Source organism: Bos grunniens, chromosome 11 (genome assembly GCF_055505025.1).
Source record: "Bos grunniens cultivar Pamir isolate PY7600 chromosome 11, Bosgru_T2T1.0, whole genome shotgun sequence".
Taxonomy (NCBI): Eukaryota; Metazoa; Chordata; class Mammalia; order Artiodactyla; family Bovidae; genus Bos; species Bos grunniens.
Genome location: NC_141175.1, coordinates 101255741 through 101269968, shown reverse-complemented (window position 1 = coordinate 101269968; position 14228 = coordinate 101255741). Strand labels below are relative to the sequence as shown.

Genomic DNA, 14228 nt, shown 5'->3' with positions numbered 1-14228 from the left:
ATTCCCTGGAGAAGGAAGTGGCAACCCGCTCCAGTACTCTTGCCTAGAAAATCCCATGGACAGAGGAGCTTGGTGCAGGCTACTGTCCATGGGGTCGCAAAGAGTCGAGCATGACTGAGTGACTTCACTTCACATTAAAAAAAAAATTGAAAAAAAGAAATTTGTTGTTGAGTGGCTAAACAGTGTTTGACTCTCTGCAACACCATGAATGCAGCATGCCAGGCTTCCCTGTCCTTTGCCATCTAAGAAATTACATACATTTAAAAAATAAACAAACAAAAGACAAAAACCCTGCTGTGTTTAAAAACAAATAAACAAAAATCCCTGTTTTATTATTTCCAGACACTTTCGGGACCTTATTTTAGGTCAACTACAAAATCCTTTTAAACTGCCTATAAACAGTGGCATTCATATAAGTTCAGAACAAAGGTTTATTAAAATATTATATGATAAATTAGGAAACGTCAGACACAGTCATGACAGAACAAAGGCTTTTTTCTTGCATGAGAAACTCAGAGATCAATGCCACAAATGTTTCTTTTATGTTGAAAGGCAAGTCAGGCAGCATTCAATCACTCCAGGTATTTCAAGTAAAGTGGGGTTTAATGCAGGCACTTGGTCAAGAGAAGCTAGAAGATCTGAGGAAGTGGGAGGTTGGGAAGGTGGGGTTGGGGGCCGGGAAGATGGCAAAAGCTCCTACTGCCTGGCTGGAGGCTGTGAGTCCACACTTTAGTTACTGTTCTTGGAAGTATTATTGAATCAAAATTAAAATGTGAATCACAATTTGATACTGAAAAAGACTCAAAGAAGCCTGAGGAAGCCTTTTGGGTGGTGGTTCAGAGCATGGACTTGAAGGTCTGGGCTCACATGGGTGCCACTGCTGACCTAAACAAAGGTCAGCTATTTTTCCAGCAAAAAAAAAAAAAAAAAAAGGGATTAAGTGGCAACTCACTCCAGTAGTCTTGCCTGGGAAATCCCATGGACACCGGAGTCTGTCTGGCTACAGTCCATGGAGTCCCAGAGTCGGACACGACTGAGCACACACAGGGATCAGCAGGAAACATACTTTGGGGTCTGCGACCCTGGGGGGCAAGTGCAAGTCCCTGCACAGCAAAGGAAGAACTCTTTCGGAGTGGAGAAAGGAAGACCAGAGGGCTAAACAAAGAGCCCGTGGATTTCCATTGGCTCAACTGTACTCAGAGAAGAATCTTCTATCCTGTAGGGCAGCTTCCTCCCACAGCGTGAGAGCGCCCCCTTCTGGTCACCTGGCTCTATATAATTGAGGTTTCTGTTCCAGTTCAGTGGCTCAGTGGGGTCTGACTGTTGGCGACCGCCATGGACTGCAGTACACCAGGCTTCCCTGTCCATCAACAACTCCTGGAGCTTACTCAAACTTAAGTCCATCAAGTCGGTGATGCCATCCAACCATCTCATCTTCTGTTGTCCCCTTCTCCTCCTGCCTTCAATCTTTCCCAGCATCAGGGTCTTTTCCTAAGAATCAGTTCTTCGAATCAGGTGGTCAAAATATTGGAGTTTCAGCTTCAGCGTCAGTCCTTCCAATGAATATTCAGGGTTCATTTCCTTTAGGATTGACTGGTTTGATCTCCTTGCAGTCCAAGGGACTCTCAAGAGTCTTCTCCAACACCACAGTTCAAAAGCAATTCTTTGCTGCTCAGCTTTCTTTATGGTCCAACTCTCACATCCATACATGACTACTGGAAAAACCATAGCTTTGACTAGATGGACCTTTGTTGCCAAAGTAATGTCTCTGCTTTTAAACATGCTGTCTAGGTTGCTCATAGCGTTTCTTCCAAGGAGCAAGCATCTTTTAATTTCATGGCTGCAGTCACCATCTGCAGTGATTTTGGAGCCCCCAAAATAAAGTCTGTCACTGTTTCTATTCTTTCCCCATCTATTTCCCATCAAGTGATGGGACCAGATGCCATGATCTTAGTTTTCTGAACTTTGAGTTTTAAGCCAACTTTTTCACTCTCCTCTTTCACTTTCATCAAGAGGGTCTTTACTTTTTCGCTTTTTGCCATAAGAGTTTCTGTTTAGGCATTTCTTATTATGATGTTTTTTTTGTTTCTCTGTTTTTGTATTATTTTTTTGGCTGCGCTGGGTCTTTGCTTTGCTCGGGCTTTTCCTAGCTTTGGAGAGCAGAGGGCTACTCTTTGCTGTGGTGTGAGACCTTCTCACTGTGCTGGCTTCTCCTGTTGTGGAGCACAGGCTCTCGATGCTCGGGCTTCAGCAGCTGCACCTCCTAGGCTCGGGAGTTGTGGCATACAGGTTTAGTTGCTCCGTGACATGTAGAATCTTCCTGGCTGCTGCTGCTGCTAAGTCGCTTCAGTCGTGTCCGACTCTGTGTGACCCGATAGACGGCAGCCCACCAGGCACCCCCGTCCCTGGGATACTCCAGGCAGGAACATTGGAGTGGGTTTCCATTTCCTTCTCCAATGCGTGAAAGTGAAAAGTGAAAGGGAAGTCGCTCAGTCGTGTCCCACTCTTAGCGACCCCATGGACTGCAGCCCACCAGGCTTCTCGGTCCATAGGATTTTCCAGGCAAGAGTACTGGAGTGGCTTGCCATTGCCTTCTCTGGAATCTTCCTGGATTGGGGATCAAATCCGGGTCCCCTGCACTGGCAGGTGGATTCTTAACCACTGGGCCACCAGGAAAGTCCTGTTAATGATTTTTTTTTTCATCACTGTTTACTAGTTGGGGACTCTGTTCAGGTTTTCTCACTTGGCAATTAGAATTCTCTACATCCTGTGGCTGGTAGGATAACTAAACCAGGTCCAGCTTGTGAAGAGCTAACAGAGCACTTAGTAACTTCTCCACCGTCTTTGCACCTGCCCCTCCCTGAGCCTGAGGGCACACCGGGGACAGCCACTCACCTGGGGCCTCGGAAAGAAGGCGGAGAAGAAAAACCAGAGATCCACCTGGCTCTCCTCCAGTCCTCTCCCCACCCACCGAGCATTGAGAAGAGGGAGGGGAGGCTGGTGTCAGTCCTCAGACGGTCCTGGGTTTAGTACCCACTGGGCCTCTGGGGCCGCGGAAAGAAGGCAGAGAAGAAAAACTAGAGATCCACCGGGCTCTCCTCCAGTCCCCTCCCAGTCCTCAGACGGTCCGGGGTTTAGTACCCACTGGGCCTCTTGGGCCTCCTACCTGGTCCTAGTTCCCAGGAACGCCGGTCTGAGAACTGCTTACTGAGCAGATTTCCCACATAGAAAACGGAAGTTCCTTCCTTCCTTGCAGGGCGGATGTAGAAACTAAAAGAGATTTCTTAAAAAGTATATAAAATACCTAGCTCACAGGATGAGTTAAATGACAGTAACTGCTGCAATTAGCTAATTATTTATACATAACTAAAATATAAATAAATAATTTAAAAGTGAAAGTGTTAGTCACTCAGTCAGGTCCGCCTCTTTGGGACCCCAAGGACTATAGACCACCAGGCTCCTCCGTCCATGGGATTCTCCAGGCCAGAATACTGGAGTGGGTTGCCATTTCCTTCTCCAGGGGATCTTCCCAAACCAGGGATCGAACCCAGGTCTGTTGCCTTGCAGGTGGATTCTTTACCTTCTGAGCCACTAGGTTATTAATAATTATCAATGAAAATATCACTATCCAAATGTCAGAGTATTTGTGTTTGTCCTGCCATCACATGCAGGAAAACACTGTATTTTCCAAGTGAGTGCAGAGCACTCGGTGAGCACGGCTGGTGCCTCTGGGAACTGGCCTGGACTGTATACATTCTAGGTTCTTCCTCCGCCAGGAGTCTGGTCTAAACAAGGGGAAGTTTCCAGATCTAGCCACCAGGGGGAGCGACGGTTCTTTGCCGCGGCTGTTAGGACTAACTGCTTTGTCAGAGGCTCTGGTCAGGATGGACGGCCTCCGTGAGGACACGCAGGCTAGGAGGAGGGCCAGAGCTGGAGGAGGAGGAAAGAATACGTGTGACTGAAGGTAGGGGCTCTGGCCCACAGCCCACAGATCCTTTGTCCACTTGCCAAGCACTAAACCATGAGCCACAAATGGCTGGCGTGTTAATCGGCCCCTCGAGTGGCTCACAGCCTTACTGAGGAGGCTGACCCGTGGGCAGACGACCAACATGCACAGGAGAATAATGAGACATATGACGCCTTCATCTCTAACCCTGAGTCCCCTGCACTAGCGGATTCGTTACCACGGAGCCGCCAGGGAAGCCCCTCAGTTGACGCCTTTAAGCCCCTACTCTTAAAGACACGCTATATTTCCCCTTGTCTGACCCTCCTCCATGGCATTTGCTGTTGGTGCTACTGCTAAGTCGCTTCAGTCGTGTCTGACTCTGTGCGACCCCATAGACGGGGTCGTCCCTGGGATTCTCCAGGCAAGAACACTGGAGTGGGTTGCCATTTCCTTCTCCAATGCATGAAAGTGAAAAGTGAAAGGGAAGTCGCTCAGTCGTGCCCGACTCTTAGCGACCCCATGGACTGCAGCCTACCAAGCTCCTCCGTCCATGGGATTTTCCAGGCAAGAGTACTAGAGTGGGTTGCTGTTGCCTTCTCCGAGCCTTGCTCACACTTGCATCCAGAAAACTAACCCAGCCGCAGAGTGTTCAGAGAAGGGGAGCAACAGAGGAGGAGACAATTCTGTGATGGAGGTTGTGTTTATTTGACAGTTCTCCGGGAAGCACTTTTTTCTTTTTTGGCTGGAGAGTGAGGAGGTTGAGGGGATGGGCTCCCAGGGGCTGACGACTGTGGATGGCCCTGGAGACCACTGCGTATGAGAGCCGGAAAGAGCTTCAGGGAGAACCATGTCGGGGTCCCCGGGCAGCCGGAGGGCTGGTCAAGGATGAGGAGCCCTGATTTAAGGTGAGACCGCTCCTGGTAGCTGTGGCTTTTCTCTGTTACAAGTGAAGCTGCAGAGATGGTCACGGAATTTATCCAGGACAGGGTCTGCTGTACAGTGGGGATGCTGAGGATCCGGGCTAACGTGATGGAGCCGAGTCCGCAGACATTACCGTATCACCTGGTTTCAAAACCTGCTTGGTCACCTATTGTTTACAGAACACAAGCCTCCTGGGGGCTGCGCCTTCTTCTCCACTGTAATCCCACCACGTTGTCAGACGCCTGCTTGGGCACGTGAGTCAGACGGTGTCAGAGAAAAGGCTCGGGGCTCCAGAGCAGGAAGAGAGGGATGGGAGGAGGGTGGAGAGGTTGGAGGACGTGCCTGGATGTCCGAATGCATTTTCCGAGGTGGGCCGGTTCTGGAGATGACCCGCTCAGGACTGGGAGTGTGAGATGGAGTGGAGGTACGGTGACCAATCCATCTTGGTTTGCCCTAAGCTTTCTGACTTTACCACTGAAAGTCCTGTGTCCCGGGCACCCCTCAGTCCTGGGTCACTTGGGCTGCTGGTCGCGCTCTGTTTTGTCTCCAAGACAAGAGCATCTCTGAGAAGCCCGAGTGTCAGAGGCTGGTCTGCGAAAGCTGCAGGGTCACTCATGCTTGCAGGCATGCGTCATCTTTTGACCTACGCTTAAGTGTGTGTGGTATATTTTCTCATCAGCAAAAGGGAGCTTTTTTTTTGGTAGCCCTGAATTCTAGGAATAACAACTATGCTAAAAATGGCAAAGATGTCTAAGAGTGGGAACACTGAAATGTGGTTATATCAGCATTTCCAGTCTGCAAATTAACTGCATTGTACTCAGAGCTTTAAAAAAATCATATCAAGGGGCTTCCCTGGTGGCCCAGCGGTTAAGACTCAGTGCTTTTAATGCAGGGGGTCTGAATTTGATCCCTGGTCAGGGAAGGAGATCCCACACGCCAATCCCACACGTGACAAAGATGTGTGCTGCAGCCAAATTAAAAAAAAAAAAAGCCATATCAACAACAGTCACCCAGCTAGTTCTTTTCTTTCTGTTGGAAATGTAACTGCTGATTTACTATAATAGCATCTATTTTCTTATTAATCTAATAATGTCAATTGGTAATATTCCATGAAAGGGCTGTGTAGAAATATTATACATTTATTTAATTGAGCATGGAAGTCATATCCGGAATGAAATAGTGTTTAATTAGATAGACATATCCAGTTGCAAAAATATATTTTACACTCCACATGCATTACATAGCGCAAACCATAGCTTCATTATAATTCAAATTTTTTTTTTAGCAATTGACTTGGTATAAGCAATCAAGCATCAAGAAATTATTCTAGAGAAGTTTTATTTTCAGAACAGTATTTGATGGTTAAATTATTAAAAACGAAATACAGCCTTTCTGGAAAAATTGTAGAAATACATTTTAACCGCAGACAACTCTCTTAGAATGAGTTGACATATACAAGACTGTATATGTCATGTACGTATATGTATACATATACAAATATATACGTATATGTTGACATATAAAAGGCATATTGAAACAAGTCACATCAGAATTACACTGTCTACATCAACATCATAGATTGTACAATCATGGAAAATAACAATGTGTGGGGCAGGATATAGCTTATTCTTAGAAACAAAAAGAATTTTTAGTGGAAGATAACTGTAAATACAGCTCTTTGCTATGAACATCAGTGGAGAGTCACTGTGCCCAGACTTGGAGGCCCATATACGCCTATACCTTAATGTGTTTCTGCCAGAAACTGGAAGATTTCCTCCTCTTCTAAGTGGCCCACATAAAATCCATACAGCAGATTTGTTGAATTCTTATTAAGTTGTATTCAGTATTAAGTTGAATGCCTCTCGAAAACTTTGAAAGAAACATTCTCCCTCTTCCAAAAAGTGCATATATTAATGGCTAAAGAAAACAAACTGTCGTCTGTTTTGCTAGGCTTTGGCACAAGATCAGTCCTTAACTTGATTCGAAACCATTAAGAGGACATAAATGTCTTATTTAAGCTAAGCCTTAAATTTTGTTTGTTAAACTTTTTACTCTGAGAGAATTGTAGATTCTGAAGAATTGCCGATAACTGTAGATTCAAGGGAGTTGAAAGATTGAATAGGGAGACTCTGTGTGCCTTTTATCTATTTTGCCCCCAGTCTTGCAAAATGATACAGTATCACAGCCAGGATTTTGACATTGATACAAACAAGCTAGAGAACATTTCCATCACAGCAAGTACCCCTTTATGGTCACACTCACCTCTTTCCTTCTCCACCCTCCTCCCTGGTGACCCTGATCTAGTCTCAGTTTCTAGAAGTTTACATTTCAAAATGTTCTATAAATGGAGCTACATGGTATGTAACCTTTGGGGATGGGCTTTTTCACTCAGCATAATTCTCTGAAGACTCATCCAAGTGGTTGCTTGTATCGGAAATTGTTTTTTATTGCTGCATGGTATTCCACGGCTTGACTGTATCACAACTTGTTTCACCAGTCACCCATTAAAGGACATCGGGTTGTTTAGAGATTTGGAATATTATGAATAAAAATGCTTTGAACATTCATGTACAAGTTTCTGTGTGAACATAAGTTTGCACCTCTCTGGGATAAATGCCCAGGAGTGCATTGCTGAATGGTATGACAGTCACTGGTTTAGCTTTGTAAAAGACTGTGAGTTGGTTCTCCAGAGTGGCAGTTCTGTTTGATTTTCCCACCAGCTATAGATTGATCCCATTGCTCTGCATCTTTGCTAACATTTGATGTTGTCACTATAATTTAGCAATTTTGGTAGGTGCCCCATGGTATTTATTGGCATTTTAATTTGCAATTCCCTAATGACTGATGATGTTGAATATCTTTTCATGTGCTCATCTGCCATATTATCTTCAGAGGAAGTTTGTTCATGTTCTCCATCATCTAATTGGATTTTTTAAAAACTGTTGAGTTTTATGCATTCTCCCTCTATTCCAGATGGTAGGCTTTTTTGAATATGCCATTGGCAGGTTTTTCCTCCCAGTAGGTAGTCCGTCTTTTCATTTTCTTAACATGATGATCTTTTGTAGAATGAAAGTTTAAAATTTTGATGAAGTCCAATTTATCAAACTTCCCTTTTATGGACTTTAGGCCTTTGGTGTCAAGTCTAAGAAGGCTTAGCTTAGTTCAGCCCTGGGTCTCATAGATTTTCTATCTTTTAAAAACAGTTTTATGGCTTTATATTTCATGTTTAGGGTTATGATCTATTTTTTAAATGGATTTTTATTGAAGTACAGTTGCTTTACAATGTGGTATTATTTTCTGCTGTGCAGCAGAGTGAATCAGTTATACTTTTACATGTATTCCCTCTTCTTTGGGTTTCTTTCCCAATCAGGTCACTACAGAGCATTGAGTAGAGTTCCTTGTGCTACACAGGAGGTCCTCATTGGTCATCTATTTTATACATAGTAATGCATATATGTCAATCCCAATCTCCCAGTTCATTCCCTCCCCTCCCAGTATCCATACATCCGTTCTCTATGTCTATATCTCTATTTCTGCCCTGCAAATAAGTTCATCTGTATCATTTTTTTTCTAGATTCCACATATAAGTGACATTGTACGTTATTTGTTTTTCTCTGACTTACTTCATTCTGTATAAGTCTCTAGTCAAATTGCGCAGTTTTGTTTATTTTTATGGCTGATTAATATTCTGTTGTATATATGTACCACACCTTCTTTATCCATTTCTCTGTTGATGGACATTTAGGCTGCTTCCATGTCCTGACTATTGTAAACAGTGCTGCTATGAACATCAGGGTGTGTGTGTCTTTTTGAATTATGTTTTTTTCTCTCCTCTTGCCCAGCAGTGGGATTGCTGGGTCATATGGTAGCTCTATTTTTACCCTCAAATTTACTTTATTCTTCTATATTAAACATTGCTATTGTTAAAGAATGCTTTTGTGACTTGACTTTTGATAAATAAAGAATTCTGTGCATTTGACTATGCTTTTATGAATAGGCACTTAAAAATATTTTGACAACTCAAACTCTCTTTATGTCTTAATTTTTTAAACAAAAATATAACAATAACACTATTATTTATTAAGTGAATACTTCCTATATTTTGCAGGCTGTGTTTTTAATGTTTATACAACCTACCTAAGCCACCAAAGAGGGTTTAGAGTCATAAAAAGGCAGAAAACTGGGTCTTGCTAGATCCCTTATAAATTTCAAATATAAGCAGTCTCCAATGTGTACTCATAGGTCCTTGAAGGCCTTAGGTGTATACAAAGGTATGATGTGGGTGCTCCTGTGTATAATTTGTGAAAATTTAAAATCTAAAGTAAGAATCAAATTTCAGAGACTTTTTTTCTTTTTTACGTAGAAAATGGTAGCTGATCATCCACAGGTAGGTTAGTCATCGCTTTACCGATTTTGCTGATTCAGTGACTACCTGTGTATTTCAGTAACTCTTTGTCTTGTTCTCAGAACTGGAAGTTGTCTGGGCACCACTCTGTCCATGGCGTGCAGTGCATGCTGGGAGAACCGGAGGCCGTCTGGGTGCCCGTCTGTCCACTGTGAGCAGCGCGTGCTGGAGTCAGACCCTGGGATGCTGACCTCAGCGCTCTGAGCCTCAGTGTTCTTGTCTGAAAGCGGCAACGATGATGCGTCTCCTTGGTTGTCAGACTCCAGTGAGACGATCCTGTCGAGGGCCTGGCCCACGGATGGGCAGGAAGCATGCCTTCAGCTACTGACTTCCTTCCTCCCTTTTCCTGTATGTGGCCTCTTCTTCTTTTCCAGCCTCTCCCTCTCTCCTCTTCTCTCTACACCACAGACTGAGTACCACTCCCTGTGTCTAAGAGAAGGGGGTGCTTTGTCACAGCACCAGGAGAGGGGGTCTGGGGAGCCTGATGGTGAAGCTGCCCTCCCCTAACGCACTATCATGACCTAGAACAGGGCTGCGCACCAAACTCAGGGTTCTCACGTGGTTTGTCACGGTACAGTGGGGAAAAAGCTTCATGAGTGACCAGTACATTTTAGCAGATGAGACTCAAGAATGCATCCACCATTCAGTAGAGGGATGGTAGGGAAAAAGTGAAAGTGTTAGTCGCTCAGTCACGTCCACCTCTTTATGATCCCATGGACTGTAGCCCGCCAGGCTCCTCTGACCATGGAATTTTCCAGGCAACAATACTGGAGTGGGTTGCCATTTCTTTCTCCAGGGGATCTTCTCGACCCAGGGATTGAACCTGGGTCTCCTGCATTGCAGGTGGGATTCTTTACCACTGAGCCACCAGGGAAGCCCAGCAGGATAGTAACCCATAGACAAAGATTCCTGCACCCTCAGCCTGAACACAAGATGACAGCTATATGATGCGTATTTAGTTCTTCTGTGGTTGCAATGAGCTTAGAACCAAGACACGGCTTTGGGCACAACAAGCAACAAACATATTCTTATAATACAAAACAATCACGTTGTACATACAGGCATACTTTTTGTTTGAATGGAACAGCAGCTGTCTCAACATGTCACTATGACAACCAACAGTGCTCCCACGCAGGTGAGTCTGGTTTGAAAGCATGTGAACAGACTCTCCAGGTGGAGTCCCTGTGTGATCTGGGTATTTGCAAAGGGCCACTTCACTCTCCTGCCAGCACAGGGGTCCCTGGTGACCTGCTCTCGTCCTGCTTGCTGTCAGGGAGACAGGCCTGCTGTGAACCCTTCCAAAAAGAGACAGCAGTCAACCACTGTCTGGCAGCGCTGTATAAAAGGTTTCCATTTCACGCAAGCATCACGGACTTTCTTCTCCCTCCATCAGGCCTTTCTTGGAACAGCTCTGAAGTACTCCTCCCTGGAGATGTCGGCTACTCCTCCATACCATTTCTGAAGCCAGATGTGTTCTACCTTCATCTTCATGAAGAACCATTCATATGGCCGAGGCCACTTTCTCATCACTGGGTGTCTGCAGAAATAAAGAAGTCACCAGAGAGCAGTTTTCATTAGAGGCTGTGCCTCTGGAGCACAGGGCCAGATGTAGCCTTGGCCAGGTCACAGGGCCAGATGCCAGGTCTCTTGGGCTTGTGCTCAGTTGCTCAGTCGTGTCTGACTCTTTGCGACCCCATGGACTAGACCCTGCCAGGTTCCTCTGTCCCTGGGATTCTCCAGGCAAGAGTACTAGAGTGGGGTGCCACTCCCTTCTCCAGGGGATCTTCCTGACCCGGGGATGGAAACTGCATCTCCTGCATTGCATTCTTTACTCACTGGGCTACCTGGGAAGCCCCCAGGTCTCTGTGAAACCTGCTCAAACCAGCCAGAGGCCAAAGCCAGGGAGCCAGGGCTGGGGTCTGGGACCCCGAAAGGAGGGCAGGACACTGTCGTCCCCAGAGGGTGGTGGACAGCTCAAGTCTGGAGCCATGCAATGTGGTCTGAACCACAGTTTGGCTGCTGATAAACCGGGAAGCCTCACATGCTATTTGCCCTCTCCTTGCTGGTCATGTGGGGTGATAGGGACGCTGCTGGGATCACAGGGCTGCGTGGGGAACAGACAGTGAGGCTCATAAGGAACCTGCATGGAGGAAGTGTTCAGGGGACGTGGGTCATTGCTATCAAGTGCATCCCATCCGTGGGAAGCATCAAGAAAGGCTTAAAATATCTCTGTGCTATGCTATGCTATGCTAAGTCACTTCAGTCGTGTCCGACTCTGTGTGACCCCATAGACGGCAGCCCACCAGGCTCCCCCGTCCCTGGGATTCTCCAGGCAAGAACACTGGAGTGGGTTGCCATTTCCTTCTCCAATGCGTGAAAGTGAAAAGTGAAAGTGAAATCGCTCAGTCATGTCCGATTCATAGCGACCCCATGGACTGCAGCCCACCAGGCTCCTCCATCCATGGGATTTTCCAGGCAAAAGTACTGGAGTGGGTTGCCACTGCCTGCTCCGAATTAAGGATATAAAGAGTGGTTAAATCTCTGTATGAAATGTTAAAAGAATTTTGAGCCCTCTCTCTTTTTATTTTGTTGTTTAAAAACTGAGTATTTATTTATTTTCTAAATATTTATTGGGCTGTCCAGTGGTTAAGAATCCACCTTCCAATACAGGGGACTCAGGTTTGATTCCTGGTCTGGGAACTAAGATCCCACATGCCTTGGAGCAACTAAGCCCATGAGCTACAACTAGCAAGAAGCCCCAGTGCAGCCAAAATAAATATAAATAAATGTTGTTCAGTTGCTAAGTCATGTTCAGTTCTTTGCGACCCCATGGACTGCAGTACGGCAGGCTCCGCCGTCCTTCACTATCTCCCAGAGTTTGTTCAGACTCATGTCTGTTGAGTCCGTGATGCTATCTAACCATCTCATCCTCTATTGTCTCCTTCTCCTTTTGCCTTCAGTCTTTCCCAGCATCAGGGTCTTTTTCTGTGAGTCAGCTCTTTGTATCAGGTGGCCAAAGTATTGGGGCTTCAGCTTCAGCATTCGTCCTTCCAATGAACATTCAGGGTTGATCTCTCTTAGGACTGACTGATTTGATCTCCTTGCTGTCCAAGGGACTCTCAAGAGTCCTCTCTACCACTACAATTCGAAAGCATCAATTCTTCGGCATTCAGCCTTCTTTATGGTCCAACTCTCACATTCATACATGACTGCTGGAAAAACCATAGATTTGACTAGGTGGACCTTTTTCGGCAAAGTGCTGTCTCTGCTTTTTTATTTTTTGGCGTAGTTGGCAGGACGTCTCTGCTTTTTAGAATGCTGTTTGTTTATTTGGCTGCACCAGGTCTTAGTCCTGGTGTGCAGGCTCAGTAGTTGAGCTGCTTGGGTTCAGCTGCCGCACAGCATGTGCGATCTTACTTCCTGGACCAAAGATCGAACCCGCATCTCCAGCATTGCATGCAGATTCTTTAAGACTAAGCCACAGGGGGAAGCCCCTTAAACCATATGTGTGTATGTGTGTGTATGTGTGTGTGTGTTAGTCGCTCAGTTGTGTCCGACTCTTTGAGACCCCATGGACTGTAGCCCACCAGGCTCCTTTGTCCATGGGATTCTCCAGGCAAGAATACTGGAGTGGGTTGCCATTTCCTTCTCCAAAAAGGCTGTTAGGGCGGGTCAATAACTCCACAAATATTTACACATGAAGGAAGACACTATTGATGTCAGTGTCACAGTAACTTTTAAGGGTTTGGTAAGAACAAACACTTGAACCATATACCAACCTTGAAAACATGGCTTGCTTGGCAAATTCGATTTCTTCTGGAGACACTGCGACCATCCGACCAGTGAGCGTTAACCGGGCACAGCGAGGATCTTCTGGGTCCACGATGTTTTTTCTGCATTTGAAGGACAGTTTCCAGATATTAAAATGATGATAGAACATCAGCTGGACATATGAAGGGTTTTACTAAAAAGAGAAAATAATAGTTACATTGCTAGTTATATCACTCAGGTTTTTACATTTTTCTGGAATTACTTGAAAATACTTTGACACATCTGATCCAGAAATCCCACTGCTAGGCATATATCCAGAGAAAACCATAATCCAAAAAGATGCACACACCCCACTGTCTACTGCAGCACTACACACAACAGCCAAGACAAGCGAACAACCTCGGTGTCCATCGACAGATGGTCGGATGAAGATAGGGTCAGGTGAGTGGCGCCCCCAGAGCTGTACAGAGCAGCGAGCTGACTGAACAGGGGCTCCCACTGAGGGTCTGGCAGAGCCCTGGCCTGGCCTGGGTGCTCTTGCCTAGCACTTCCCAAGTTGTCTCCTGCCCCAAGGGTGCAGACTGACAGCTAGTGTACACACAAACACACCTGTCACACCGCCTGTGTGAAAATAGTTTAACTTTTTAATTTTATTGGAACACAGTTGATGTACTGTGTTCCAACAAAATTACTGGAAGGTTGTGTTAATTCCTGCTGTGCCGCAAAGTGCTTCAGTTTTATACATATATATATATATATATATATATATATAAAATGCTAAAATATTTAATATATTTTATTATTTAAAAATATTCTTTTACATGATGGTTTATCATAGGATAGTGAATATAGTTCCCTGTGCTATACAGTAGGGCCTTGTTGTTTATCCATTCTAAATGTGATAGTTCACATCTACCAACCCCAGGCTCCCAGCCCATCCCTCCCCTAATACCCTCCCCCTTGGCAATCGCAAGTCTGTTCTCTATGTATGTGAGTCTATTTCTGTTTTGCAGGTAAGTTCATTGTGTCATAGTTTAGATTCCACATATCAGATCAGATCAGATCAGTCGCTCAGTCGTGTCTGACTCTTTGAGACCCCATGAATCGCAGCACGCCCGGCCTCCCTGTCCATCACCAACTCCCGGAGTTCACTCAAACTCACGTCCATCTAGTCAGTGATGCCAT

The 14228-nt window shown here is 45.4% G+C and overlaps 1 protein-coding gene across 3 annotated transcripts in view; it reads right to left on the bottom strand.

The window, feature by feature from the left end:
* CREG2 (cellular repressor of E1A stimulated genes 2) overlaps window positions 1–14228 on the bottom strand; it is a 38917-nt gene that overhangs the window by 10357 nt on the left and 14332 nt on the right. For 2 of the 3 annotated variants that reach the window (XM_086323886.1, XM_086323884.1), the window contains exon 3: window positions 13052–13165. In XM_086323886.1, the coding sequence (XP_086180012.1) occupies window positions 13052–13165 (114 nt within the window). Of the gene's footprint in view, window positions 1–10271; window positions 10810–13051; window positions 13166–14228 lie in introns of those variants that run through there. The other variant, XM_086323885.1, reaches the window with a different exon arrangement.